Source organism: Oryctolagus cuniculus, chromosome 4, assembly GCF_964237555.1.
Source record: "Oryctolagus cuniculus chromosome 4, mOryCun1.1, whole genome shotgun sequence".
Classification (NCBI taxonomy): domain Eukaryota; kingdom Metazoa; phylum Chordata; class Mammalia; order Lagomorpha; family Leporidae; genus Oryctolagus; species Oryctolagus cuniculus.
Window position 1 is genome coordinate 93,423,738 of NC_091435.1, and position 26,909 is coordinate 93,450,646.

At 53.8% G+C, this 26,909-nt stretch overlaps 3 protein-coding genes across 10 annotated transcripts in view; 1 reads left to right on the forward strand and 2 right to left on the reverse strand.

Annotated features, from left to right (window-relative positions):
- YEATS2 (YEATS domain containing 2) overlaps positions 1-2,808 on the forward strand; it is a 121,026-nt gene extending 118,218 nt beyond the window's left edge. For all 4 annotated transcript variants that reach the window (XM_070072402.1, XM_070072401.1, XM_002716492.5 and 1 more), the window contains one exon: positions 1,191-2,808. In XM_070072402.1, coding sequence (XP_069928503.1) covers positions 1,191-1,299 — 109 coding nt within the window. In that variant the 3' untranslated portion in view covers positions 1,300-2,808. The remainder of the gene's footprint in view (positions 1-1,190) is intronic.
- MAP6D1 (MAP6 domain containing 1) lies at positions 502-11,663 on the reverse strand. 2 transcript variants are annotated; one of them, XM_070072410.1, is made up of 6 exons: positions 10,943-11,663; positions 5,985-6,102; positions 4,845-5,584; positions 3,871-3,980; positions 3,467-3,540; positions 502-2,178 (listed from the first exon to the last, which is right to left on the reverse strand). In XM_070072410.1, the coding sequence occupies exons 1-3, from the start codon at positions 11,521-11,523 to the stop codon at positions 5,504-5,506; spliced, it is 780 nt and encodes a 259-aa protein (XP_069928511.1). In that variant the 5' UTR covers positions 11,524-11,663; the 3' UTR covers positions 502-2,178; positions 3,467-3,540; positions 3,871-3,980; positions 4,845-5,503. The 2 variants fall into 2 exon arrangements, with proteins under 2 accessions (XP_069928511.1, XP_069928510.1); XM_070072409.1 differs by having other exon boundaries at positions 2,039-2,178; positions 3,871-3,977; positions 10,943-11,577.
- A 2,440-nt stretch (positions 11,664-14,103) lies between these two features.
- PARL (presenilin associated rhomboid like) overlaps positions 14,104-26,909 on the reverse strand; it is a 50,397-nt gene continuing 37,591 nt past the window's right edge. For all 4 annotated transcript variants that reach the window (XM_051818882.2, XM_002716489.5, XM_051818883.2 and 1 more), the window contains 4 exons: positions 25,957-26,027; positions 18,335-18,436; positions 18,101-18,198; positions 14,104-14,406 (listed from right to left, as the gene is read on the reverse strand). In XM_051818882.2, coding sequence (XP_051674842.1) covers positions 14,295-14,406; positions 18,101-18,198; positions 18,335-18,436; positions 25,957-26,027 — 383 coding nt within the window. In that variant the 3' untranslated portion in view covers positions 14,104-14,294. The remainder of the gene's footprint in view (positions 14,407-18,100; positions 18,199-18,334; positions 18,437-25,956; positions 26,028-26,909) is intronic.

Consider the following 26,909-nt stretch of genomic DNA (forward strand, 5'->3'; position numbering starts at 1 on the left):
ACGTGGGTGACAGGGCCCCAGGCCCTTGGGCCATCTTCCATTGCCTTCCCAGGCACTACGTAGTAGGGAGCTGGATTGGAAGTGGAGCAGCTGGGACTTGAACCAGCACTCTGATAGGGGATGTTGGCATCCCAAGCCATGGGTTCACCTGCTGCTCCTCAATGCCGATCTCTAGGACTCTTGTTGCAGGGTTGAATAGATACGAGCTCTTAGCTGCAAAAGATGGTATTGGTGACAAGAGCCAAGCATTACAGATATTGCCTAATTTTTTCATGGCTTAACTATTACTCCCTGTTTAGAAATCAGGAAAGTAGTCTTTGAAAAGTAACCTTCCCTGGCTTTCCAGCAAATATGACAGAACCAAGATTCAGACTCAGGGCTCGTTAGCTCCGCAGCCTCCTGGTTCACCACTGCTCTGCTGACTCCTCCTTTTTGGCTAGAACACTGAATTTTTACTCTTTTCCCAGGCTCCAAAAGAAGGCTAGGTAGGCCACACCTTGCTTCTCTTTCAAAGAAAATATTTTATTCCATTATGCTAGTGCTGTCACAAGTTTATAAAATTGTAACAAAGTACATGAGGACATGAACAGGCCTAAATCGGAACTCCCCAGGATGTAACACACATAGAAGTCTTTAGAAAAAGGAAGAGACACGAAGGGGTCCGGTTGCGCTGCTTGTTGTCCTGCTTGAAGTCCGAGACGGGGTGTGTGCTTCTTGGGGCCAGCTCGCCTCTGTGGGCCCCACAGTGGAGGTGGAGACAGACCTGGGGCTGGGGCCCCTAGATGACAGCAGTCACCATTCACCTGGCCTGACTCCATCTTCCCCATCTCTGCAGGACACAGGAAGTAGCAGGGGCCCAGAATTCCATGGTGCTCTGACTCAGCAAGAATTAGAAGCCAACCATATCCTGGTCTACTATCCACTTCTCTCTCTCCTGATCCTTTTCCTGTCTGACTGGGAAGTTACATTTGACTGACAGGGCAGGCTAAATCTCACCAGCTTTGAAAGGAACTAATGAAGGGAGAGAGAGACAGGGCCAGAGGCACGGCGAGTATGCCCCTGCCCTCCCTGACACACATGGCCCCGTGGCCCCTCCCACGAGGTCTGTGCCAAGATGGCCCGCTTGGTAAACTGAATGAAAAGAGACTTGGGAGAGTCACACCCAGTAACACTCTGTTTTTTTGAACCAGGATTCCCAAAGAAATCACCGTGAGTAATATTCACCAGGCCATTTGCAACATCCCTTTCCTGGACTTCCTCACGAACAAACACATGGGCATCCTGCACGAGGACCAGTGAATGGATGAAGCTCCAGAGCCTGTGGGCTGCGAAGACTTCTGAGTGGGGGAGGAGGCTGCTTTCCTTTGCCTAGAACATCATGGCCACCAAACCACGGCCTCTCCCCGATTCACGTAACACCAGTGCCGGTGCCAGGTGCAATCCTTTCAGGACAGGGGTTTGTTCCAGATTCTGGAGTGGAGCTGTGAATGGACACATGCTCTGTGGCTTGCATTTCTCCACTCCGCAAAGGTTCCAGGAGGGTGTCGCAGAGGTGGGCCAGGCTGTATCAGGCCCTCTCTGCTCTGGGTGGACTCAAGGGGGCACCTTGGTCCTGGCTCCCGGGGACGTGAGTCTGGCAGGCTGGAACTGGACCCTTTCTGTGGGCTGGGTTACGGGCACCCCCGGCAGTTTCCCTGAAGAGGGAGGGACTTCAGCACTCAGCCAGGGGGTCGCCACTCCTGCCTGGCCTCGGCCTGGAGCCGCTGCACTTTTAGCCTAGGTGAGTCAGCTGTGGTAAGAGGTGCCGTATGCCGAGAGAGCCAGAGGGGCCCAGGAGGCCGCAGCCTGAGCTGGATTCTTTTTTCTGGGCGCACAGGAGCATTAGTGGCAGCGAGCATCAGAGCACTGTCACAGGGACCGATCCCAGCGCCGGCCCGGGAAGGACAAGGTCTGACTGGGACCCACGCAGCCCTTCCTGCGTAACGGACAGCGTCTGTAGGGCCTGGGGACTTGGCCGAATTGCGTGCCCAGCAGAGAGCCGACCGCCGCCATTTGTGTGGTCTGCTGGAGTTTCTGGTGCCAGGTGGAGTGGCCGTGGGGAGCCGCCCTGGACAGGCTCTGCTGGGACCGTTGGTTCTCTGTGGATTTAGCAGCTTGTTCTGTCTGAAGGAGTCCTTCCTGAGAAGAGAAGTGTGACAGAAACACCTGTGAGTGCCTTAACATTAGCTGGAGAAAGACTCGCCCAGGCCCGGAGATAGGGCTGCAGCGCTCGGAAGGCACGCGCCCAGCCGGGAGGTAGGGAGGAGGAGGGTCGGTGGTGCCCTGGACGATGTCCCGTTCCTTCGGAGATGCTGCGTGTGTGGACGGTGAAGGACAGACTTACTCCCAGTTAGAAATCTGCGTGCACTCTGCCCAGGGAAAACGTGAGGCCTGTGGGTGAGAGGAGCAGCCACGTGACGGAATCCGAGCTGCAATTCTGCTTTGGGCGCTGCAGATGCGAGTTCTCGCGGGGGCACAGGACGGCCCGGCTTAGTAAGTAGTGCGGCAGTCGGGCTGCTGTCCTCTCAAGGTTGCTGGGCGGGCATGTGGAGTCACCTGGCGAGTGCTGGAGAGCCCAGGTGGCCGGTGTGGTTGGTGAGAGAACAGATTAGTTTATGACAGGCATGGAAGCCTAAAGAAGTTACCTTTTTGGGAAAAAATATTAAGTGATTTTAACAGTCTGTGTGTTAATGTTTCAGATGTATTTGTATCAACTATAACAATTGTGTAACAAATGTCTACAATAAATCTTTTAGTATTTGTGCTGGCTTTTTGTGCCTTGGAAGCACTGTAAGCACCATACCTCGCTCTTCTGCATAAGGAGGTCAGAGAATATGGGGGCGGGGTGCAGGTAGAGGCTCCTACTTGATCCCTTAAATTCTTTCTGGAATGGATTTGCAGCCATGCAGGATAAAGGATTACAGTTACATAAATATCTTAAAAAAAAAACTGGAAGGTACATGTTTACTCAGGACATAATTATCCCTGACAGCTTGGGCAAGGCAGACTGCATAATCCCACCCAGCTACCTCAGAGCCAAGGCAGAGGGAAACAGCCCCTGCGTTAGAGAACCACGCCAGCAGGTCTGGCTGTGCCGAGGCCCGGAGGAAGGTGCTCCCAGGACACGGTCCTTATGCTGGGGCCATCTGCTAGCCCGTGGCTGGAGTCAGAAAAGCAGCAGAGACGAGCTGCCAAGAGGCTCTGCAAGTCTTGGCTCTTAGAAGGCGAGAATTCCTGAGAGGAGGCAATGCACACAGTGCACGGAGGGTGAGTCAGGGAGAGCTGAGCAGTCCCGGGGACGAGAAGAGGGCCGGGCCCAGGCTTCCCTCGCTGAGTGATAGCTGACTGGGGAGGGCTTGCCGGGCACTGCAGAGCCAAGGCCAAAGTCACGGGCAGCTGCGGTGGGGACTTGCATGGAAGGACTCACATGAGTGGTACCAGCAGGCAGCTCTGGGATCTTCTTGACCTTGGTGAGCGGGTTTGAAGTCCTGAAGTTGTTTGCTGTGGAGCAGAGAGGCGGGACGTTGGTCTCTGACCGTGAGCCCCCGTTGACTCGTGGAAAGGCCCTGGGGGGTGCATCCCATGGCTGGTTGAGGCCACTACTGCAGTGGTGACTTTGGTTATAAGTGGTGAGCATTTCCTTTAGGCTGAAGTTAGCTAACAGACTGAACTTTTTAAAGACTTTTCCCTTACAGAATACAAAAACGCTTATTACTTCCTAGAACTTTAAGTATAATAAACTTTAAGTATAATAAAATATAAGTTACCCTAGGCCCCTTCTCAGTGGTCACTACTTCCAAGGCATTGCTGGGGGTGGGTAGCAGCACGTACCTGACACTTGTCTTGCTTCTCGTGTCCCTCACTGTGCTGTTCCGCCTTGCTCAGACGTGGAGTTAGTGGGAGGGGTCTCTTCATAAGCCAGATCTAACGAATGACACCTGCTAGGGGACGCTATGAGGAGCTGTGGGGCCTTGTGGAAAGGTGGCTGAGCAGGGGTCAGGCTCATCTGATGGTGCAGGGGCTTCCATGGCTGCTGTAGCACCGGGCAATGAGACGGCAGAGCCCCCTCTGTCCCTGGGGCCCAGGCATGCGTGAGCTCCCCAGGGACGCAGGTTCTGGCGGAGAAGGGGCGCTGCCTGCTGCCGTGTGAGCGCGGCGGGCCTGGTGAGGGGCAGCAGGCTGCAGGCCGTGGGTGGCTGCAGATGGGAACAGAGCGAGCCGTGCAGGGAGGGGCGAGGCAGGCGGGCCCCACACCGGCCTGAGCATGCGCCTGTCGACACGAACACTCCTGCCAGCCAGCCTGCCTCCCCGTAGCGGGGAGGGAGCCCCAGACCAGCTTCCCAAACAGCTCCTGGCTGAGGGCACAAGAGTAACACAGAACAGCGACTGGTGGGTTCTGGGAAGCACTAGTGTGGGGGAGGCCGTGGCCGCGCTCCAGCCAAGTCCAGGTGGCCAGGAGACAGGAGGAAAGCAAAAGCACAGGACGCTCCTGTTTGTTGCTCACCAGCTAAATCAAGAAACTGAAACGGTACATTTTTACATTTCCCACAGACACACACCAGTGGGGTCTGAGATAGCAGAGCCCTTTAAAGAGGGAGCCTCTGGGTCTGCGCTCAGCAGAGCTAGCACCTGAGGGGAGGCTGCCCGCCAGCCCCCGCTGCCTCCTGCCAGGGTTCCGGAGCCTCGGTGCCGCCACCTGCTGGCCAGAGCAGGGGCGCTCCAAGGGCAACCCTTCAGTTTCCCTTACCAAAAACCGTCCCAGGCTGGTTCCAGGCTGGCACTTCCACAGCCTGGGCACGGCTTACCAGACAAGATGAGCTGCTCCCGGCTGGCAGGCATGAGAGCAGGGCAGGCGCGAGGGTGAGAGTCCTTCAGGGAAGAAGTTGGATGCTTCCTCCTTCCCCGAAAGTTTCCAGTTCCCAGCCAGAGTGCTGCAGGTGCAGTCATCCGGTACGGGGGAGTCCCAGGACGCGGGGTTCAGCCTCAAACCTGAGGCACTCAGCGCTGGAGACGACGAAACCTGAGGATCATCTTAGCCGTGAGGAGATGTCTGCAGTCCGAGCCCTGGCGGACACCTGTTTCCTCCGAAAACCTGTTACCCAGCAGCACCAGGGGCCACCTGCAGGTGCTAAGACTTCTTTCAGCCTACACGTGGGGTCATGTGTAGTCAGATGCGAGGTGAGCAGCTCGGGTTCCCATAGGTTCTAGAATTAAAGCCATCATGCATCCTGGGAGAGTCACCGAGGATGGGCCCTGGTGGGCTTCTCGGGGGCCTGGCACGTCTGTGGTCCTCAGCCCCCCGGGCCAGTGCAGTTCCCGGCGAGGCAGACCCTCGGACTGCTCACACTGAAGCCTTGTGGGACGGACACGCAGCAGTTAGACACCCCTGCGAAGCCTTCCTCGGGCTTCTGGGAGGAGGAGAGGGAGCGGCCGTGGGTCCTGACCCCTCTCCTGGGCACCGCACTCACACATTGAGAATCCGGGGTGCTGACGCCTGGAAGATGGCTGAGGGGTTGGGGGTGAACTTTTTCCTCACCTCCGGGACCTGAAAGATGAAGTGGCCGCGTGTGAGTGCGCCCGCTCCTCCACTCCACTCTGGCCTTCAGGGGGTGGGGGAGGGGAGCCAGGAAGTGTGACTTACGGCCTAGAGCGAGCAGTGGCACCGCATCAGGTCACACACACGCCCACCCTGCTCCCTGGCCCGGGAAGCTGCACCGTCCCCACCGCCCTTCCATTTTCTCTTCCCTCCTGCACGGTGCCCAAGTGCTTGCAAGGGCCGTTCACTCGGCGCTCAGTGGTCAAGCTTGGTGACCCTGCCCACCAGAAACGCCGGGCGCTCACCCGGCTAATGGGCGGCTCGTTTTCTGTGTGTGAGGTAGGAGTGCCTGGCCATGACGCCAGCTGACCCCATCACGTCGGCGCCGCGCCCTGACATTCAGGCTCACCTGGAAGCTGGCCCCGGGGCCGCCGTCCCACTCTGACGTGTGGGTTGTGATGACTCTGGCTGGCTTTGCCTTGGTGGATCTCGAGGGCTTCACTCCAGTCCAAGCCTGGAATTCCTGTCTGCAACAGAGGAGTCCCAGCTCTGCCCAGGGCGGCTGCCCCTTCCCGATCCCTTGGGGCCACTGCCCCACGCCTTGGGCTTGTTCTGGAATGCCACGGCCCTGTCCACTGCTGTGCCCTGCTTCAGCTTCACAAAGCAGGACTGACGGAGCCAGCACACTGCACAGACAGCCCGGCTCACGGAGAGTGCAGGCCTGCGGCCGCGCAGCCCACCCGGCCCTGCACCTCTGAGTGCTGCCCCGGCAGTGCGGGCTGCTGCAGCCCCTGAGGACGCAGGAGAGGCTGCAGGTGAGCAAACGCCCAGGGCAGAGCTCGGTCAGCACCTGGGGCGCCTTTCACCCAAAACCCCCAGCCCCTGGCAGGTGCCACGCCTTGGAGGCAGAGAAGCCCCAGGGCAGTTTTACCAGCCTCCCCCCCCAAACGTTCCAGCAGCTGCCAGCCCCCCAAGGCCCAGAACCAGTGAAGGACAAATTCCTACAGGCCGGTCACTGGGGGCCACTTAGGAGAGGTGGCGGCCTGGACGGTGCCCGGCTCAGGGAAGATTCTCCATACCTGGCTCTGAGCGGAAGAATTAAGGTTCAATATCCCCTGCAGGTTTTTTTTTCTTTTTTTCTCGTAGTGATGACCCCAAAAAACACCAAGCTGGTCTGGCTCTGTGCATGCCTGCACCTCGGGGGGAGGCCCCACCAGCTCCGCGTGGCAAGAGCAATTTCTCTGGCTGAAAAGACAGCTTCTATTGCTCTGAACAGAGACCTCTAATCCCACCAGCTCCCCGGCCAGCCAGCGCTGTGTCCACGGGAGCAGCTGGCCGAGGCCCGTTGGGAAAGTGTTCCCAGGTGTGCTGGGTTCCCCTGCCCACCGGCAGCCTGGGCAGGACACCGTGTGCGCTGGCTGAGAGTCAGGCCAGGAGGTCAACAAAGCTGCCCACCTTTCCGCCTCTGCAGCAGCCCAGCCGGGGGCGGGGCTCGGGGAAGGGCAGCCGGCAGGAGGGCTGGGCCAGGCTCGAGCAGGTGACTTCTGTTAAAGCCAGCTGCCAGCACCATCTGCCGCTCTGCTTCTCCCAGGGAAGCAGGTCCTCCCCTGGGCATGCCCTTCTGTGGCCACCCCGCCTCTCGTGCCCCGGTAAGTGGCTGCAGGGGCCCAGAGCAGGAAGTGGTGGGGGCTGGGGCTGGCGCTGGAGCCAGGGCAGGCCGGCAGCAATGTGGATAGGGTCAGGGCATCCAACATGGAGTCAGTAGGACCTGGTGGCTGCCAGGAGAGGAGGAAGGCAGGCGGGCGGCTCAGGCCAACGAGATGAATGAGAGAGCCGGGCCCAGGTGCACCTTCCCCGTGGTCTCCGATGCATGGGCCAGCGTCGTCCACCTCCCACTGAGGAGCAGGGGGCTACGCAGGGCAGCGCAGCAAAGCCCTGGACTGAGGCTCGGGGGCCTGGGTTCTCGGCACCTTCAGTCCAATTCGCTGCCGACTCTGACACAGGTGCTGCCGCTCCTCCACGTGCACAAGGGTGGGGCCATCTTGGGGAGCTTGTTACAGTCAGCCCTTTTTAGCTGAAGCCCCAGCCAGGAGGAAGGAGGGAGACAGCTAGGGAGCCAGGGCCTTGTCTTCTGAGTGGGAAGCGCTGGCACCCAAGCCTGAAAGAATTCGGGCTGGGGGTGGGGGCGCCAGGAGCCTGGCAGGCAGAAGGCCGGGGCTGGCTGCGGGCCGGACCCGCTGTGCCCACCCAGCCAGGCAGGCAAGGCGAGTCTGTTCTCGCTCGGAGGCCAGAAGCCGGGGAAGGCAGGGCTGCTGCAGTAGCGCAGTGGAGGGAGGCCTAGGGCTCTGTGAGCTCTCAGTCTAGGGCCCGCGAGCGGGGGCCACCCATCTACTCGAATATCTTTGCAGTCCTTGGAGCTACTCATCTTTATGCTTTCTGAGTCTCCTTAAGCACTTTGCTGAGTGGTGTGCATTTTGCAAGGTGCAGAGCAGAATGCAATTGCTCGGGCCGGGTCCCTGCCACGTTGAGCGCAGCCCTGCGGTGCTGCGGGGTTGGGAGTGAGGGGGGCAGGGCTTTGGTGGCCAAGCTCTTGGCGTTGCTGCCGTATTCCTGCTTTCCAGATGGGAAGAAGGTCACAGAGGCCGCGTGGCCCGCGCAGATCTACCCCCGAGCAAGTGTGAGCTCCCGTGGGTCCCAGTTCTGCCCATCAGCACTTTTCCCTGCTGGTGTCGGCACACAGTTCAAGCAGCTGAGAGGTTCCGAGGAGGCTGCCCCTTAGGGGCTAACCCGTAGGGGCTACAAACTTGGCCGCAGAGGGAAGACAGACTGGAGTTCCTCTCCCTTCTCTGCCAGCCCGAGCTGGGAGCCCTTGCGCCAGCAGCTCCATGTCCTCGTCTGTAGCGATCACGGAGCCTGGGATCTGATCCAGGGGAGTGCTGAGCCTGGCGTGTGCTGCCGCACAGAAGGCAGAAGGCACCTTGCTGGCCCCCGGAGCGGGGCAGAAGGTCCTCACAGGGCTCCAGCATGGGGAAGGGACACAGAACGCCCGGCCTGTGCTAGGACATCCCCGGCAGGGAGCTCAGCGTGCCCCGGGAGGCTTCCGTGACCAGCCTGGGCTACCCTGCCTGAGCTGATGCAGCCTCCTGCAGACGCCACCCCAGACGGCTCACCTCTCGGGCCCTCTGCCTGCTCAGCTGATTGGCAAAGTGACCCCAGCTAGGGCCTGGGCGCCGGGCTCAGGGGCTGCCCTGCCCCTGCCATTCCCAAATGAGTTTTCGCAGCTCAGCTTGAGTGCATGTCAGCAAGTGGAAAATCCATCCTGCAACCACTGTCCCCTCTAGGCTCTTTTAGAAGTGCCTGGCTATGAAGGAAGCTGGGACATGGAATGTTCTAGTGTCTTGGATGCAGTGGATGTACTTGTCAAAAATCTCCCAGCTGCACACTTGGAATGGATGCGTTTTGGAATGAAGCCTTGATTAGGGAGGAAAGTTCATACTTTTTGGCCCCTCAATTCCACAGATAGGAATTTATCCTGAAGAAATTACGATAGGAGCGAAGACTTGGCTGCAAGGATGCTCATCACACAAGTTAATTATGTCTTTAAAACTGCTTTTAGGCCGGTGCCGCGGCTCACTAGGCTAATCCTCCGCCTTGCGGCACCGGCGCACCGGGTTCTAGTCCCGGTCGGGGCGCCGGATTCTGTCCCGGTTGCCCCTCTTCTAGGCCAGCTCTCTGCTGTGGCCAGGGAGTGCAGTGGAGGATGGCCCAAGTCCTTGGGCCCTGCATCCCATGGGAGACCAGGATAAGTACCTGGCTCCTGCCATCGGATCAGCGCGGTGTGCCGGCCGCAGTGCGCAGGCCGCAGCGGCCATTGGAGGGTGAACCAATGGCAAAGGAAGACCTTTCTCTCTGTCTCTCTCTCTCTCACTGTCCACTCTGCCTGTCAAAAAAAAAAAAAAAAAAACTGCTTTTAAAAACGGGTCATACATGTTCATGTTCAAAAACACAAAGGCAACAAGCCAGCGCTGTGGTGCAGAAGTTAAAGCTGCCATCTGTGACACCCCCATCCCATATGGGCACGGGTTCAAGTCCCAGCTGCTCCACTTCTGATCCAGCTCCCTGCTATGGCCGGAGAAAGCAGTAGAAGGTGGCCCAAGTCCTTTTGCCCCTGCCACCCACAAAGGAAACTAGATGGAGCTCCAGGTTCCTGGCTTCAGCCTGCCCCAGCCCTAACCATTGCAGCCATTTAGGGAGTGAACCAGCAGACGGAAGATCTCTCTTTCAAGTAAGTCAGTTTAAAAAGAAAGAGTAAAGTGCTAAAGCTCTGTTGAGCCCCGGCGGCATCCAACCCTCCCCAAGCTCTTGTCCCCAAAGGCCTGCTTGCCTCAGCCGTCCATCAGGGGGCCCTGAGCTACTGGCACATGTGTGTGACTCCCCGGTGACACACGCGCGCTGCTGCATGTGTGTGCCTTTAAGACCCTCCCCATCAGCCCAGGAAGCGCCTCACCCCATGGCATCCTGTGGCAGCGCTGGCATTCACCAGCCCCCTACCAGGCACCTCTTGCCCTGAGCTATAGGAGAAGCTATAGGGAAGTTCCTGCATTCGGGGAGCAGCGGCCTCGGAAGCACCCCGAACGTCTAGTGATATGGCTGTAGGTAAGTATTTGGAGATACAGATGTATAGCCACGGGATAAGAGATTCAAAAATCCTGCACACTTATTAGAACATGTACTAACACGGACATGTCCACAGTGGGTGCAAACACTCATGTGCACGGTGAGAACCCAGCCGTGCACCTGCACCCCAACGCCGGCAGGGCATTCCGAAGAACTAGTCTGGGGAGCGCTTGGGGACACTTCTTTTCTCTATGGTGCTTTCCGGTTGTTCCACACGGAACGTGAATGCCTTCTGAAAGAACGGAAAGCTCAGGTGTCCGGGAGTGGCCCGCAGCCCCGTCCTCTGCGCGCAGCCCCCGGGCACCCAGCCGGTGGGACCCAGCGCTCGTCCTCGCCACCAGCGCCCCGCGGCGGCTCTGCCCAGAGGGAGCCCGGGGTTGGCCCCGCGCCCCGCTCCGGCCGCGAAAGGGAAGCGGTTCCCAACTAGCTGCAAGGCAGGCCCGTGTGACCGCGCTGCCCGAGACGAGACCCGAGGGGGCTGTGGGCGAGCAAGCGAGCCCCCCGTCGGCGGAGGTGCTCGCTCACCTGGAGGTGGGCTGGAAGCGACTAGGGCGACGCCGGCTGTCGGGGCGGCGCGGGACCCGTCTCCTCCCACCGCCCCCACGCTAGCGGCTCCAGCCCTCAGCTTCTTCCCACCTCGGGGTCCGCACGCGGCGCGGCCTCCCCGCGCCCCCGGCCCCGGCCCGATACCTGTAGGACGTGGTGGCCGCGGCAGCCGCGTCCCCATCGCCGATGGGCAGCACGTAGACTCCCCGGGCGCCGGGCGCGGAGGACTTGCCCCTGCGGCCGCCCGGCCCGGCCCCGCGCCCCTGCGCCGCATCTTTGGGCCCCGCGGGCGCCGTCCACACGCCGAAGTCCCGCTGGTACTGAGTGAGCGGCACGTCCCGGCCGGGGTCCCGGGCGCCTGCGGGAGTCGGGCCCCTGCGCGCGGCAGCGGCGGCGACCGGGCTCGGCTCTTCGCTCTCGAGGTCCGAGTAGCCGTGCAGAGTAAGAGGCACCGCCACGTCGGAGCGGTCCAGCTGGTTCCAGCGGCGCGCCAGGCAGCACAGGCGGCTGATGCAGGGCCACGCCATGCCGGCCCTGGTGCCCGCCGCGCCGCGCCGCTCCCCGCGCGCCCGGCCGCGCCTCCCCCGCCGCGGCCCCGCCCCCGCAGCCCTCCCCGCGCCGCCGCAGCGCCGCCCCCCGGCAGGGCGTGGGGATCCCACGAGCTGGAGCCCGCGGGGGCGAGGTGGCGCGGCCGCCCGGGGTGTCCAGGTGCAAGAAGGTTGCATTCCTGGGCCCACGGTTCCCGCAGCGTGGTTCTAGAACTCAGACCGGGCCTCGCGGGGCCCAGGGGTCGGCCCTCAGCCGGCAGGCGGGTCTGGTGTGCACGCGTCCGCGCGGCGCTGTCCCCGGGCTCTCCGCGGGCACCAGGGAGCTGTCACACAGGAGGCTCGCGCCAGGCTCCCACACAGCACGTGTTTGCGTCGGCCTGTGAGCAGCCGCTTGCCTTTGTGACGCTGGATTTGTGAAAAGCGATCCAATTTTCAGGAAGGATTGGCAGTGACTTCAGCGGGCCTTTCCCTGAGTTCCGAAGTCCTTCGGGTGAGGCAGGGCCACCAGGGCTGTCGCTTTATAAAGCTGCCACAAAATCCGGCCTCTGGGTTCTGGAGTGCCGCCGCCCGGCAGGTGTTCCTGCCCTAACACAGCTTGGGAAGGCTTCCCGGGAATCTGACAGCTGCCCTCCGTGTGCACTGCGGATCAATGACTAAAAGCACTACGGAAGCTGCACGGGTTCCCCCGGGCACCACGGCAAGGCTGTACTTGGCAGGCAACCAGCCTGCACTTCAGAGGACTGCAGCACAGCCAGAATGCAGATTCATCTCCCAAAACGCAGCCTGCCTCGTTTTGCATCCTAGCAGGCCACGGCCCCAGAGCCACGTGCACCGGGTGAGGACACTGGAGGACACACGCCAGCCCTCGGGGCTCCGGGCAAACTGTCTGTGCACTCTGTGTGCCAGGCCCTGGGCTAGCCACCCTGGCGCCTATCACAGCAGGGTGCTCGGTGATGCTGGGTGCCTTCCGAGGTGCAGAGGCTGGGCCAGACATGAAAGGGAGAGCAGCGGAAGAGGGGCAAAGAGGCCAAGGGGGATGGGGTGGGGCTCCTGCCGCGGAGGGCCTTGGCCATACCAGGGAGTTGACAAATTCTCCACGGTGCCTCATGGAGCAGGATGTGGACACCTCAAGGACCAGGTGGAAGAAGTCTCAACAGTCTAGGGGCAGTGTGACGAGGGGATGCACTGAGGCACAGACACGGGCAGTGGAGAGGTGGGAGAGGCACCTAGAACGGCTCTCCCAGGTTTCTGACTTCAACAATTGGTGCCGTCCCTCAAGCCAGGGGGCAGCCAGCGCCAGGAGGCATCAAAATACTTATTCGGAGTTCAGAGATGTCCAGTGGGGGCCGCCTACACCTGGTGACTGCAGCCTCAGAAGTGTGCAGCGAGGAGGGTGACAGCCAGCGGTGCAATCCTGGGGACCCCTCAAGGAAAAGGCTGGGGAGGAAGTGGCACAGCCCAGGTGGCTCCCAAGCCAGGAGCACATGGCCCTGCAAGCAGTGATCAGCAGTCAGTGCAAAGGCCACAGTGGGAAAATAGAACAGCCCGCTGGGCAGTGGGGAGTGAGGCCCCTTGCCCACGCCGTGGATCGCAAGGCTCAGCTTGACCTCCCCAAGGCCACTCACAGAGGATGGCTCTGGGCTGGCCAAAGGCTTCCACACGGCAGGAGTTTATGGCTGGAGGAGATCCTGCCTCCCTACCTACTGCAAAGCGGGGGCAGAAGAGCCATGCAGACCTGCCCACAGCAAGATGTCTGTGAACAGCCGGCCTCCCAGCCGTCTCTGAAAACACATCTCGCCGCATGCCACACGGCTGTTAGCATATGCATTCAAGTGTCACTGTCCGGGCAGTGCCGCCGCCTTCCCCGTGTTCTCTGCCAAAAGACGCTGGATTAAGAGCATTCTCTCTCCTGCAAGAGAAACTGCTTCAGAGCAGAACCCTCTCCTTGTGAGAGTGACTCGTCCTTCACAGCAGACAAGACATGCGAGCAAGGGGCTGCCGCGTTCCGGACAACTCTAAGGTGCTGGCCACGTGTGGCCGCTCAGTCCTCGAGCCCCTGGCGAGGTGGGCGTGGCTCCCACTCCTTTTCAGGAAGCCTCTGCTCAGACTGCCCAGCAGGGCACGGCCTGGGGCAAACGGGCCAGGAAGGGCTGGCACGGGGCCCTCACTCCTGCCCAGCACAAAGGCCCAAGGTTTGGGATAACATTTTGAGGCTATCAAAAGGCTGAAAACTCTCCTGCAAATTCTTTCAGGACAACGACATTCTCAGGCTGCATTTCCTAGAAGCACCTCTCCATCACGGGCAGACTGATGGCGACCACCGTTTGCTCTTTCAGTCCGCTCTTCAACTAGAAGTGTGCTTTTATAATTCGGCTCAAATTCAAGTCTGAATTTATCTAAGTCACTGCCTTCTACCTCTTAAATTTAGCTCCAATTTTAACCTAGAAAGCAAAACCTTAAAATAGCTTCTTGTACATGCCACTCACTGCCAGAAAGCATTACCTTTCTTGGGGAAACGTAGAAGCGCTGCGGCTATTTCAGACCGTGCCAGAGAGAAGGTACTCTCGGCTCTCAACTCAACCAAGCAAGGCGGGCAGGACGGTGGGAAGCGCAGCACACAGGTGCCTGAGGGCCACGGCGTTCCCAGCCGGCCTGTGCCCAACAGGCATGCCAGGCCCACACTCCAACCAGGTCAGATGCTCCAAACACGGGGGCCAGAGCAGCCCCGCGCTCGCAAAGAGCAGCACGCACCCTGCGTTTACAAACTAGAGATATAAACTTTTATTTCACTTTGTCGTGATTCCCTAAGAAGACACGTACGGGGAGTGGAGAGGAACACGGGACAGGACGCTGGGGAGGCTGGGCTGCTGGGCGTCGTCCATCGGGGTCACGCCGGGCTCAGGGGCAGGCAGCGCGGGCCAGATGCACCGTCCTGTCCGGCCCCAGCTTTACTTAGAGCCACCGCCTTTTCTGGGGCCGTTAGTCCTCATTTCATGCCAGATTTTCACCAGAGGCTCCCTGTTCTTCCAAATGAGTTCATGACCGTAAGTAATGTACCATCTGGAGAAAAGAAAAACAAAGCAGGTCGTATGCGGAACCAGGATGTCACACGGGGAGCACCATGACAACACTGAGCTGACTTTTTCTATATCAAATGTCGCTGCCATATACTAGGAAGCTTCCAAGTCCGCTGAGTAGCTTCTGAAGTGAATGGCAGCCTCAGCCCGGGCCGTGTGTCAGAGGGGAGGAGGACGGCTGAGGGGTGAGCGCCCCATAGCGCGTGCGCCCTGCACATGCGCACTTTGCCCTGAAGTAGCCTTTCAGCACTGTGGACGTGGGGACTACTCCCGAGAGGACGTGAACTGCCCAGGGCGCTCACAGCTTCTAAGTGACCACTCAGGGACAGGCTGCCTCTAAACCCCCGCTCTCTCTGGGAAGCTCCTAGTGCCGGTGGGCTGTAGCAGCCCACAACGCCAGTCATCCTTCACCTGGCCACACCTGGGGTGGCCAGCGGACCCCCCACTCTGCCCAGCCCCGTTCTCCTGGCAACGATGCCTCACAGCGGCCTGAAGCAAAGCGCTGGGGAGGCTGAGGCACTCGGGTTGCTACTTCTAATTGCTCGGGTACATAGGAATCCCCGGCTCAATCTGGCACCGGGGCCGTGCCGCAAGCACCGCGCTAGCCAGCAGCACGTGGCGGGTATTCTGTGAGCCGGGTCCCCTGCGAGAGGCCGCCAACAGCTGAGGGGCACCTCTCCGCCCCAGGGCGGGGGCCTGAGAGCTTTGCTTGTGGAAGGGTTTGGTCTCCAGGTTGCATGTTCCCTGGCGCAGAGGACAGATTCTGCTGACCTCTGCATTTTGGAGACACCTGACTGAAAAACGCTCAGAGCTGCCTCGGATTTCTTTTGATGTTCTTTTAAATGTTCTGAACATGTATCTTCTATTATAAAGGGCTTGATTTGTACCAGTCAATACAGTTAGAATCTGATTATGAAAATACAGTCAACACTAACATTCTGAAAAATAAAACAAAAAACAAATAATCAGGAAATTTACAGAAACAAAAAGGGCATTTTTAACATGAGAATTCAGGCGCTGGCGCTGTGGTGCAGCGGGATAAAGCCCGGGCATCCCATATGGGTGCAGTTCCGAGTCCTGGCTGCTCCTGTTCCGATCCAGCTCTCTGCTATGGCCTGGGAAAGCAGTAGAAGATGGCCCAAGTGCTCAGGCCCCTGCACCCACGTGGGAGACCCGGAAGAAGCTCCTGGCTTCGGATCGGCACAGCTCCGGCTGTTTCGGCCATCTGGGGAGTGAACCAGCGAATGGAAGACCTCTCTCTCTGTCTCTACCTCTCTCTAATTCTTTTTATTTTTTTTTTTATTATTTATTTATTTTTTTTTTTTGACAGGCAGAGTGGACAGTGAGAGAGAGAGACAGAGAGAAAAGTCTTCCTTTGCCATTGGTTCACCCTCCAATGGCCGCCGCGGCCTGCGCGCTGCGGCCGGCACACTGCGCTGATCCACTTCTAAGTGGTCACTTAGAAGCAGGAGCCAGGTACTTATCCTGGTCTCCCATGGGGTGCAGGGCCCAAGGACTTGGGCCATCCTCCACTGCACTCCCTGGCCACAGCAGAGAGCTGGCCTGGAAGAGGGGCAACCGGGACAGAATCCGGCGCCCCGACCAGGACTAGAACCCGGTGTGCCGGCGCTGCAAGGCGGAGGATTAGCCTAGTGAGCTGCGGCACCGGCCTCTGTAATTCTTCAAAATAAAAATAAATCTTTAAAAAAATAAGAATTCATTAATAGGCATATAACAAAATTGTTTGGACTAAAGTAAAATTCTCTGGTGAATTTAGAGCAAGAAAAACAATGAATCACCGTAAGATTCAAATGCAACTGAAAAAAATCAATGAAAATCTCTTGTCAGGAAATACCCATTAATAAAGTATCTTTTTATCTGACTCACTCCAAGGCCTTGAAGAGTCAAGAACTTTGACCTCACAGGTACCCTGCTCTGAGTACTCATAAGCCCAGACGTAAACGGTGGTCTCACTAAACCGAACCCCATAAAATGCTCCACAGCGCCCAGCTGCCCAGGCGCCCTCTTCTGCCCCAGCAGTGCAGCAGCCCAGCGCTGTCTGAAACCCCAGGGGGACAATCACTGGCTGCATGACCTTGGACAGGCTGCCGTCTGTAAGCAGTTTCCTTACGTAAGTGAAATGAGTAGTGACTGAGCCCTTCGCTTACAGAATTCTCTGAGCTCAGCTGGCTTACCACACAGCAGCTGTTCACTGCGCAACAGGAAGACCACACCACGTGGTCAGGGACATACCATGAAGGAGATGTACAGGTGGGCACTGACAGAATCTCCACTGACAACAAAATTAGGGAGCTTCGAAAATATTTTAGATATCTAAACCTAGATGAAAGATGTCGGAAAAGATGAATTCTGGATTTGACAGAGATCTAGTGAAAAGACAAGCTGAAATCAGAAACAGCAAAGAGAAAAAGATTCCTCCACCTTTTAGATCCTTGTGATCCAACTTCCAGAATGGAAAGGCCATCTGATTATAGTACAGAGGGATCAGGATCTCCTAGGAGAGGACCCCTTAGGAATACATGGGAAGGATCCAGATACATTCAGGTTCCCAAAACAGAAGCCTTTCATCACCAGTCTTTCTGTGTCTCACAGGTAACACCAGGTCACTTTCTACTATTTATAATGTGCTGCCGTTGGAGCCGGAGCCCACCCATGCTACTGGTTAATCATCCCTGAGAATTATAAATGGCATAATGGCATTTACTTCCACCGCCTACTGGGCACAACCGCTTCACTTAGAATAGATTTTCTTACCTTTTTTTTAGAATTATAAAACTTGAGTTTTCCATTGTCATGAAATAAAGTAAAAGGGCAAAGTCTTAAAACAAAGTCAAAGGGCAAAAAAAGGTAAAAGTAAGGGCAAAAGGCAGCATTTACACCAGACAGGCCTTCCGGGACCGTGCCCATCAGACAGACGGGCTCCGGGAGTCCCGGGAAGCTGCTCCAGAACTGCTGTTTCACATAAAGCCCTGTTATCTGACGCACCAGTGAAGCTCCTGTAACACAGGTCGCTGTACACAAGCGGCGCGGCGCGATGGTGGTGGTGCAGGGGGCTGTGGCTCTGGGTTTAAATCTCTGCTCTGCCACGTAAGAGCTGCTCGGCCTGGGGAAGCTCGCTTCCTCGCCTCCGTTTCCACGTGAAACGGTGCACTAACAAAGGGACAATGGCAGGTCACTGCTCAGCGCCTGTGTGCTCAAGTGGCCCACCTTAGTTTGCAGTCCAGGCCTGCAGCACAGCCAGGTGAGGGGCTCCAGCCGCTCCACATGGCTGCCCAGCCCTAAGGGGCTGGAGGGCAGCAGTGGCAAGGGAGAGGTGGGCAAGAAAGCCCACAGGTGGGGAAAGGCGATGACAGCACAGACCAGGGGCCAGGAAGCTTCCTGGAAGCACCGGGATTTGGAGCGACTTAGGTTAGGTGTAACACAAAGGCACAGACCGCACACAGACCGTCCACAAAGCACCACGGCAGGGGCGGGGCTGACACTCAGGCCCAGCCTCATGTGGTGAACAGAGCTGAGGCCAGAGCAACTGCCCTGAGGTTTCCCCGTCTGCTCCTGCTTCCAGAACACAGCTAAGCGCCCCACTCTGCCTTCCAGGGGTGGGGCGGGGTGGACAGACTCCAGGAAGCAGGTTAGCAACCAATTACACTCAAACTTACATTCCAAAGAGAGCTCCCCCAAGATGTGCTGCATGATCAAAAAATTTCCATCCGAGGATCATTCCCGCTGTATCCATGGCAATAATGGCTTTTAGGGCCTGAAAGGCAGCAAGAGAAAAGAGAAGTGGTACAACACTGATTCCTCAGCACTGACATTTCCGACGGAAGGGCGAGGACTCAGGCAACGTAAAAACATCCCTGCTGTCCCGGTACTTCACTCTTGACGATACTTACATTGCCGGCTGTGAAGGTGAACATGGGGAGGAAGATGATGGCGAGCTTCCCATCAGGGATCTTGGTGCAGACAGCAGCAAGGACGGTCATGATGGCGCCGGACTGCAAAGTGACACAGTGATAAGAACAGGACATGTCATGTGCAACGGCTGAGTGGCTACCAGGCTAAAGCAATGGGGCTTTCACAGTTTCTACGGCACCCAATTCTAGGGGAGCACAAAGCTGAAAAACTCCCAGGTACCAGCGTGTGTGGCAAAGGGGCTCCAGGTCGTCCCGGGACAGCGGAAAGGCCACCACAGGGCCGCTCGGCGGACACCAGCGAGCTGAGTGCTTCCTGGGCTGGTGTGACAGCGTCAGGTGTGCCACGGGCGTCGCTTCAGTTAATGCCCGAGAAACAGCTTCTAAAGCTTCTCCAGCAAAGCTCCCCAGCCAGAGAGCATGAATTTGCCCAAAGAAGGCCACGTGTGTGGGATTTCCTCCAAGCACAGGGCTTTATCTTCAGGTTTCACGTGAAATTTGTATTCAGTTTTATAAAGCAACTAAACATTGTCCTTAAAACCTCTGAGAGGTTATCCTGGAGTTGTGCTCTGCCTGCCCCACAGCCTCCCTGGGACACATAGAGCTGCCTGCTTGCCAAGACCTTCTCCCAATCACCTCATCTACAGAATAAAACGCTAATAAAACCAAAAGCCAGAACCTATGCCAACACATCAACTATTCTTGTTACAGATGAACGGTTATCATCAATGCGGAGATATTTAATTTTCTTGTATGTGTTTTTCTTGGCTGCTACATAGTCTAAGTATATAATGCCCGTGAGCTATCTTCTGGATAAATGATACCAATCTAACTTTTCTTAATGTCAGACATGTTTGCATGTAGACTACTCAAGGACTTGGATCTTAATGCCTACTTTACATGGCCTCTCAGGATAATCACTCAGTCAAATACTGGAGTTCCTACTATGCTAGATGCTAGAGAAACAGAAGTGAGCAGACCTACAGAGTCTGCTTTCCCGGAGCTTACAGCAGCACAGGAAAGACAACGCCACACGGTGAGCTGCGGCGGGAAGCGCGGTATGCTAGGGCAGCACACGGAGGGACCTGCGGTTAACAAGCAACAGCACATTTGGCTAGGAAGGTGGCCAGGAAGAGGAGGAGGAGGTGGGAAGCGCAATAGGCAGAAAAACAGCACAAGCCAGGCCTGGAAGGCAACGAGCTCAGCATGACGGAGGAATGCAGAGACGTGAGTGCAGCTGGAGTATGCAGTGCAGTCACAGAACGGGAGAGAGCAGACAGGTGGGCGCTTTAACTTAAGTCTGTCTTCTAGCTAAGTTCACATAGACAAATCTTAGCCAGTTCTAAAAATCAAAACACTTCTGGGGAGGGTACATTCCACAAAATATCTTCCTGCCATTTTTTTTTTTTTTTTTAAAGATTCATTTATTTAGAGGCAGAGTTACAGGAGAGGGAGAGACAGAGAGAAAGGTCTTCCATCTGCTGGTTCACTCCCCACATGGTCACAACAGCTGGAGCTGGGACAAGCTAAACCCAGGAGCTTCTTCTGGTTTTCCCACGTGGATGCAGGGGCCCAAGCACTTGGGCCATTATCCACTGCTTTCCCAGGCCATAGCAGAGAGCCATATCAGAAGAGCAGCAGCCAGGACATGAACCGGAGCACACATGGGATGCTGGCACCACAGGCAGAGGCCCAACCTACTGCACCACAGTGCTGCCCCAAAATGACTTAAAAAAAAGATTTATTAATTCAAAAGTTATAGGACATGGGGGGTGAAGAGACAGAGAGAAGGAGAGGGATCTTCCATCTGTTGGTTCACTTTCCAGCTGGCCACAACAGCCAGCGCTGGGCCAGGCCAAAGCCAAGAACCAGGAGCTTCATCCAGGTCTCCTACATGGGTGGCAGGGGTCCAAATACTTGGGTCATCTTCTGCTACTTTTCCCAGGCCATCAGTAGGGGGCTGGATCAGAAGTGGAGCAGCCAGGACATGAACCAGTGCCCACATGGGATGCTGGTGTCATAGATGGCAGAGTTACCCACTATGCCACAAGGGCAGGCTTCTGCAAAATGATTCTTAAAAGGAGCCCTATAAATTAAAAGGGAAAGTCCCTTTGGGGTCAGCACTGTGGTGCAGTAGGTTAAAGCCAAGGCCTGCAGCACCAGCATCCCATATGAGTACCATCTCGAGTCCTGGCTGCTTCACTTCCAAGCCAGTTCCCTGCTAATGTGCCTGAGAAAGCAGTGGAGTATGTCCCAAGTGCCTGAGTCCCTGCACCAATGTGGGAGATCCAGAGGAAGATCCTGGCTCCTGGCTTCAGCTTGGCCCAGCCTGATTGTTGTGGCCATTTGGGGAGTAAACTAGCTGATGAAGACCTCTCTGTCTCTCCTCCTAACTAACTTTGCCTTTCAAATAAATAAATAAATAACTCTTTTAAATACCATCTACCTCTCTTCATTACTGTTTTTGTGGTTTCTTCTATATGAGCAGGTACTTCAGAATACAGGATTAATGTTTTAGAAATTACCAATCCAGCTCCCTGCTAACATGCCTGGGTAGTAGCTAATGATGGCCCAAGTATTTGAGTCCCTGATATCCATGTGAGACACAAGTGGAATTCCTGGCTCCTGGCCAAGTCTTGACTGTTGCAGCCATTTGAGGAGTGAACCAATGGATGGACGGTGTCGCTTTGACTTTTAAATAACAGATTAAAAAAAAAAAAAAGCGGGGTAACTGCTTACGTGGAAACACACGCACACTTGCACAGCTTCCATCATTTGTTCAACTTTCCCCCTTCCCTGCTCCACATGCTAAATGAGGCACAGCGACCACCCTGGAAGGTGGAAGCTTATTTCCTCACAAAGCATGCTGGGCCACAGTTCCGGGGGTACAACATGTCACAGTCATATTTACACTATCCTGGAAGACTTGGTCTTCAGCATCTGCCCCAAACCCACCAGCACACCCTGCATTAGGCAGAGTAGCTGTCAACACCCTGCAGAATCTGAAGGGAAGAGGGAACAGCAGCCCATCACCCTCTGGGCTCCAAGGCGTATGCACAACTTCAATATCCCAGGTTTATTTTCAAATAAAATCTAAAAAACTTGAAATCCAGAAGAAATCAAGCTGAAATCTCATTTTCTAGAAGGAAAAAACCAATCAAGTTATACTTTCCCCCAAATGAAGCAAATATAATTTAATTAGTTGATATGAAAACATTAAACTTCTGTGAAGTCTCCTGAACTACTTTTCCATAAGTGATCATTATTCTCCATCTATCAGAGGAAAGTGTCATTAGCTGTGCAATTTCAGGAAAACCCAGTTTCTTTGCTACAACTGACTGTCTTTATTGTAAATTATTTAAAGAGGCAGATTAATTTTCTCAGACTTTTCTCAATATGACCTTTATACATATTTAAGTATATTTATATGTCTGAATAAATCACAACCTATTTTCTGACATATGCTTGGGCTTACTACCCTGCAGAGAAAGGTTTTCACTTTTTCTAGTCAAAGGCTTTTAAGAATCAAATGAAAATGGACCCTTTCTCCTTAGAAAGAAACCACACTCATATATACATTTCAGGGCTATTTTCAGGCAGTCAAGAAACTCTAATCCAAGCATATCCTGCATCCATGCTAAAGATGAAAATCTTGGCCAGTGCCGCAGCTCACCAGGCTAATCCTCTGCCTGTGGCGCCAGCACCCCGGGTTCTAGTCCTGGTCGGGGCACCGGATTCTGTCCCGGTTGCCCCTCTTCCAGGCCAGCTCTCTGCTGTGGCCCAGGAAGACAGTGGAGGATGGCCCAATTGCTTGGGCCCTGCACCCCATGGGAGACCAGGAGAAGCAGCTGGCTCCTGGCTTCGGATTGGCGCAGTACGCTGTCCGTAGCGTCCATTTGGGGGGTGAACTAACGGAAGGAAGACCTTTCTCTCTGTGTCTCTCTCTCTCTCACTGTCTAACTCTGCCTGTAAAAAAAAAAAAAAAAAAAAAAAAAAAAAAAAAAAAAAAGATGAAAATCTTCTGCTCTCCATCAATAATTTTTTTTTTAAAGATTTATTTTATTTGAAAGGCAGAGTTACCGAGAGACAGAGAGATCTTCCATTGGCTGCTTCACTTCCCAAATGGCCCCAACAGCCAGGACTGGGCCAGGTCAAAGCCAGGAGCCAGGAGCTTCTTCTGGGTCTCCCACATGGGTGCAGGGGCCCAGGGACTTGGGCCAGCTTCTGTGGCTTTCCCAATCACATTAGCAGGAAGCTAGATCAGAAGTGGAGTAGCCAGGACTCGAACCAGTGTCCATATAGGATGCCTATGTCACAGGCAACAGCTTTACCTGCTATGCCACAACCCTGGCTCCATCCATTAAGAATGTTTATATATTCTGTTATATATTTGTAATTAATAGGCACATATGATTTATAACCTTCAGTACCTATATAATCTTCAAATCTATTAATGATTTTTACCTGTAGATTTTTTGCATCTTAACTTTTAAATGAACTGGCTCTAGGGAGCCTTCTGCTTTTACCAATGAGTATGTACAAAGTAGGTCCACTCACACCCAAATGCCAGCAAGACAGAAAACCTTTAGACAAGAACTTCTCAAAAAAACCTGGTCAGACCCTGCTCAGGAGAGCCTGGACTCCCACCCTAGCTAGAATCCCGTATCTTTCCCAGTGTGGTGTCAGTGGAGAGAGGCAGTCACTGGCACCCCTGGCCCTCCCAGACAGGGTGCTATTAGCAGAGGCCTACTAGGGGGTCTGAACTTCCAGAACCCCCATGCGCTCCTTACTGTGCGAACCCCTCTAAACACACCTGCATTGCAAATCAGAAATAGATGGTGTTAACCTCGTTTTACATGGGGAAAACTAGAGTTCAGAGAAGTTCAGTAATGTGTCCTGGAAATCAAAGGTAAGTGGCACAGCTGGGATTCAACCTCATTCAAATTCCAAATACCATATTGTCATGCTCTATTCAGCTTCTTATCTAAAAAACAGATGTTCAAGGCTTACCAAAATGGACTCCCTATGGCCAGCACTGTGGTATAGCGGGTTAAGCTACCATCTGCAACACTGGCATCCCATATGGGTGCTGGTTCAAGTCCCAGCTGCTCCACTTCTGATCCAGCTCACTGCTAATGTGCCTGGGAAGGCAGTGGAAGATGGCCCAAGTGCTCAGCCCTTGTCACCCATGTGGGAGACCTGGATGGAGTTCCTCCAGGCTACTGGCTTAGTCTGGCCCAGCCCTGGTTGTGGTGGCCATTTGGAGGGGTCACTTGTGGCCAGTGGATGCAATATCTCTGCCTTTTAAATAATTAAATATTAAGGGGAAAAAATGGACTCCCAAATCTTTTCAACTAGTGAAAAAAAGCCTCCCCACTTTAGAACCCTGAAAATCTTCTAGGGGAACTTTCATCCTCTAGTGTCCATTAGGAGTGTAACATTTCTACCCAATAATCTAAAAATCTGAGTCCTCTTCCAATTCATCTTTACTGTCTTCATATAACAGGTGCTCAGTTGTTGAATGCTACTGAAACATACAAATTATACCAGACTCAAATTTTATATAGAAAACAAACATTTCAAAGAGAAAAAAAGGGGCTCATGACAAATCATGTAGGTTGCCGGTACTGTGGCTCAGCAGGTTAAAGCCCCAGCCTGCACTGCCAGCATCCCATATAGGTACCGGTTCAAGTCCTGGCTGCTCCACTTCCTATCTAGCTCCCTGCTAATGTGCCTGGGAAAGAAGGGGAGGATGGCCCAAGTCCTTGGGCCCCCGCACTCATGTGGGAGACCTGGAAGAAGCTCCTCCTTTGTGGCTTTGGGGAGTGAACCAATAGATGGAAAAGATTTCTCTCTCTAACTCTTGCCTTTCAAATAAATAAAATAAATCTTTTAAGGGGCCATTAAAGAAGGAGGTACCTTTCTCTGAAGGGAGGAGAGAACTTCCACTCTGATTATGGCCTTGTCTAAATAAGGTCGGAGTTTGTGGACTCAAGAAGCTTCCATCGCCTTGGCAGCTCATGACAAGAGCCTCCTGTGATCACTGACATCATAAATAAGAGTGTCAATAATAAGTGTTGTTGTTAAATCAACAACAGGAGTCACTGTGCACTTGCTCCCCATGTAGGACCTCTGTCCTTAATGTGTTGTACTATGAGAATTAACAGTAAAACCAATCTTCAAATCGTACTTTATACTTTGTGTGTCTGTGGGTACAAACTGTTGAAATCTTTATTCAGTAGAGTTGATCTTCTGTATATAGATAATTAAAAATGAATCTTAATGAAAATGAGATGGGAGAAGGAGTAGGAGATGGGTGGGAGGGTGGTTATGGGGGGAAGAACCGCTATAACCCAAAAGTTGTATTTCTGAAATTTATATTTATTAAATAAAAGTTTTCTATTAAAAATAAATAAATAAATCTTTAAAAAAAAAGAAGTCAGGTAGGTCACAGGACTATTATAGGCCTCATTAGGAAAATTAAGTATGTACAAAATTAAGGAAGATATAAATTAGGGGATGATTATTTTACATAAGCATTCTTTTTCAAAAATGAAACTTTTCAGACTTCCTTTAAATATGCAACCCTGAATTTATGTATTAAGTGTATTAGTACTTAACTATACAAAATAGTCTTAAAAATTACACAAAGATTTTCAGGTACCAAGAAATCTGCTATTTTACTCAAAAGAAAACATATTAAGACTTTTTTTTTCCCTTAAAGCATCTGGAATATAGGCTGATGGCAAGAACCTTAACCATCCTGCCCACTGGCTCTATCCCAGGTTCTAGCAAAGTGTAGCACAGCACAGTACCCAGTAATCTAGCCTGCACAAGAGCCATTCAGTATTGACTCAGTAGGATACATTATCAGATTCAAACCTCTAATTAGTCAGAATTCTCCAACGGCTGATTAGGCCCTCTCCTGACTTACGCCTTTTTATATGCACTGTATTACAGTAAGAGTATATTTGACCAAAGGTTTTTTTTTTTTTTTTTTTTTTTTTTTTAAGATTTCTCATTTATTTGAAAGGCAGAGTTACAGAGAGAGGGAGAGAGGCAGAGAGTGAAAGAGGGAGAGTGGGAGAGAGAAGGGGGGGGAAGAGCGAGAGTGAGCTGTAATGGCCAGGGCTGGGCCAGGCCTAACCCAGAGTCCAACACTTCTTCTGGGTCTAACACGTGGGTGCAGGGACCCACGCACTTGGGCCATCTCCCACTGCTTTCCCAGGCACATTAGCAGGGAGCTGGGTAGAAAGTGGAGCAGCCAGGTCTTGAACTGGCACCCATATGGGATGCCAGCATTGCAGGCAGAGGCTTAACCTGCTACACCACAATGCCGGCCCCTGATCAAGTTTCCTCTAAAACTTAAAAAGCTTTACAACAAATATATAAATCCTAAATCAGATGTAGATTAGTCAATAGTATTGTTCAATGTTAATTTCCTAGTTTTAATCATTATAGTATGATTCTATAAGATGTTAGTTAAAAGTAGTGTGAAGTGCATATAGGAACTCTTCATTTTAATTTTACAACTTTTTGTCAGTCTAAAATGATTTCAAGATTCATTTAAAAAGTAAATAAAATTTTAAATTAGAAATACTTACTGCACCAAGTGATGGTCCATATCTTCCTGTGGCAACTTTACATACATAACTGACAAAATTGGAAATAACACCTGAGAAATAAGTTACATTTCAATAACTTAAGTGAAGTATAAAAATGGTTTCCAACTCTAGCTCCATTCCACATGGGTTAACAGTGTCCAGTTTCTATCTGGGTCACACTAGGGGTGCTAGGATGAGTATTACCCTATCATTTCAGATCTTTCAAAAGGAAAGATGAGGCTGACCACCTGCATGACTTGCTGAGTGACACAGAGCCATTCACTTTACCTCTCATTTATCATTTTCCTCATTAGTACACAAAGAAAGGACAGCAGTTCCCAAAGTCACCAGTTACCTCAGAATCTGCTGGGCTGTCCTCTAGATACACTCAACCAGGATCTCTAGATAACCCTTTAGGTTCCTTTGGCTCCAATGTCATAGGAGCTCAAGGTAGCTCATTTTAAAAACCAATGTCCTATGAGGCAGTAATTAACAGCATCTGAACAGATCCTCTTATCTACAACACAACTAGTGTTGGGGGAAGAACTACACTTATCACATAGGCCAAGGATATTCTTCAACAACCTCGTGTCATGAGAGGCTATGTATCGTTATCTTCAAAGAGGTTTCATTATTTCTGCAACATCAAACAGCTGGTAGCAGAAATAGGCTCTGACCTCACAGCTTCTGTCTCCAAAGCTCAGTGCTTTATCACCATAGCACAACGACCAGGTATACTGTTTTAAATGTAGAAATTTTAGAAATGAATTTTTATATTTTATGGCTGGAATTAAGTAAATTTGGAAAACAAGAAAGGTAAGTAAAATCTGACACACTGTCAACTTAGTAGCATGCAGGGCCTGGAATCATGCAATACTGCTTCCTAGCTGAAATAAGGGTATTATGCCATTGCCAAGACCATGACTAGGAAGTGGTTCTATACCAACATATAT

Coding starts and splice junctions, on each gene's coding strand:
- MAP6D1 (XM_070072410.1), bottom strand. CDS start 11,523: ATGCAACCTTCTTGCACCTGGACACCCCGGGCGGCCGCGCCACCTCGC. Junction 6,103..10,942: donor GCGGCCACCACGTCCTACAG/GTATCGGGCCGG, acceptor CCTCTGTTGCAG/ACAGGAATTCCAGGCTTGGA. Junction 5,585..5,984: donor GCCCCGGGGCCAGCTTCCAG/GTGAGCCTGAAT, acceptor TTCATCTTTCAG/GTCCCGGAGGTGAGGAAAAA.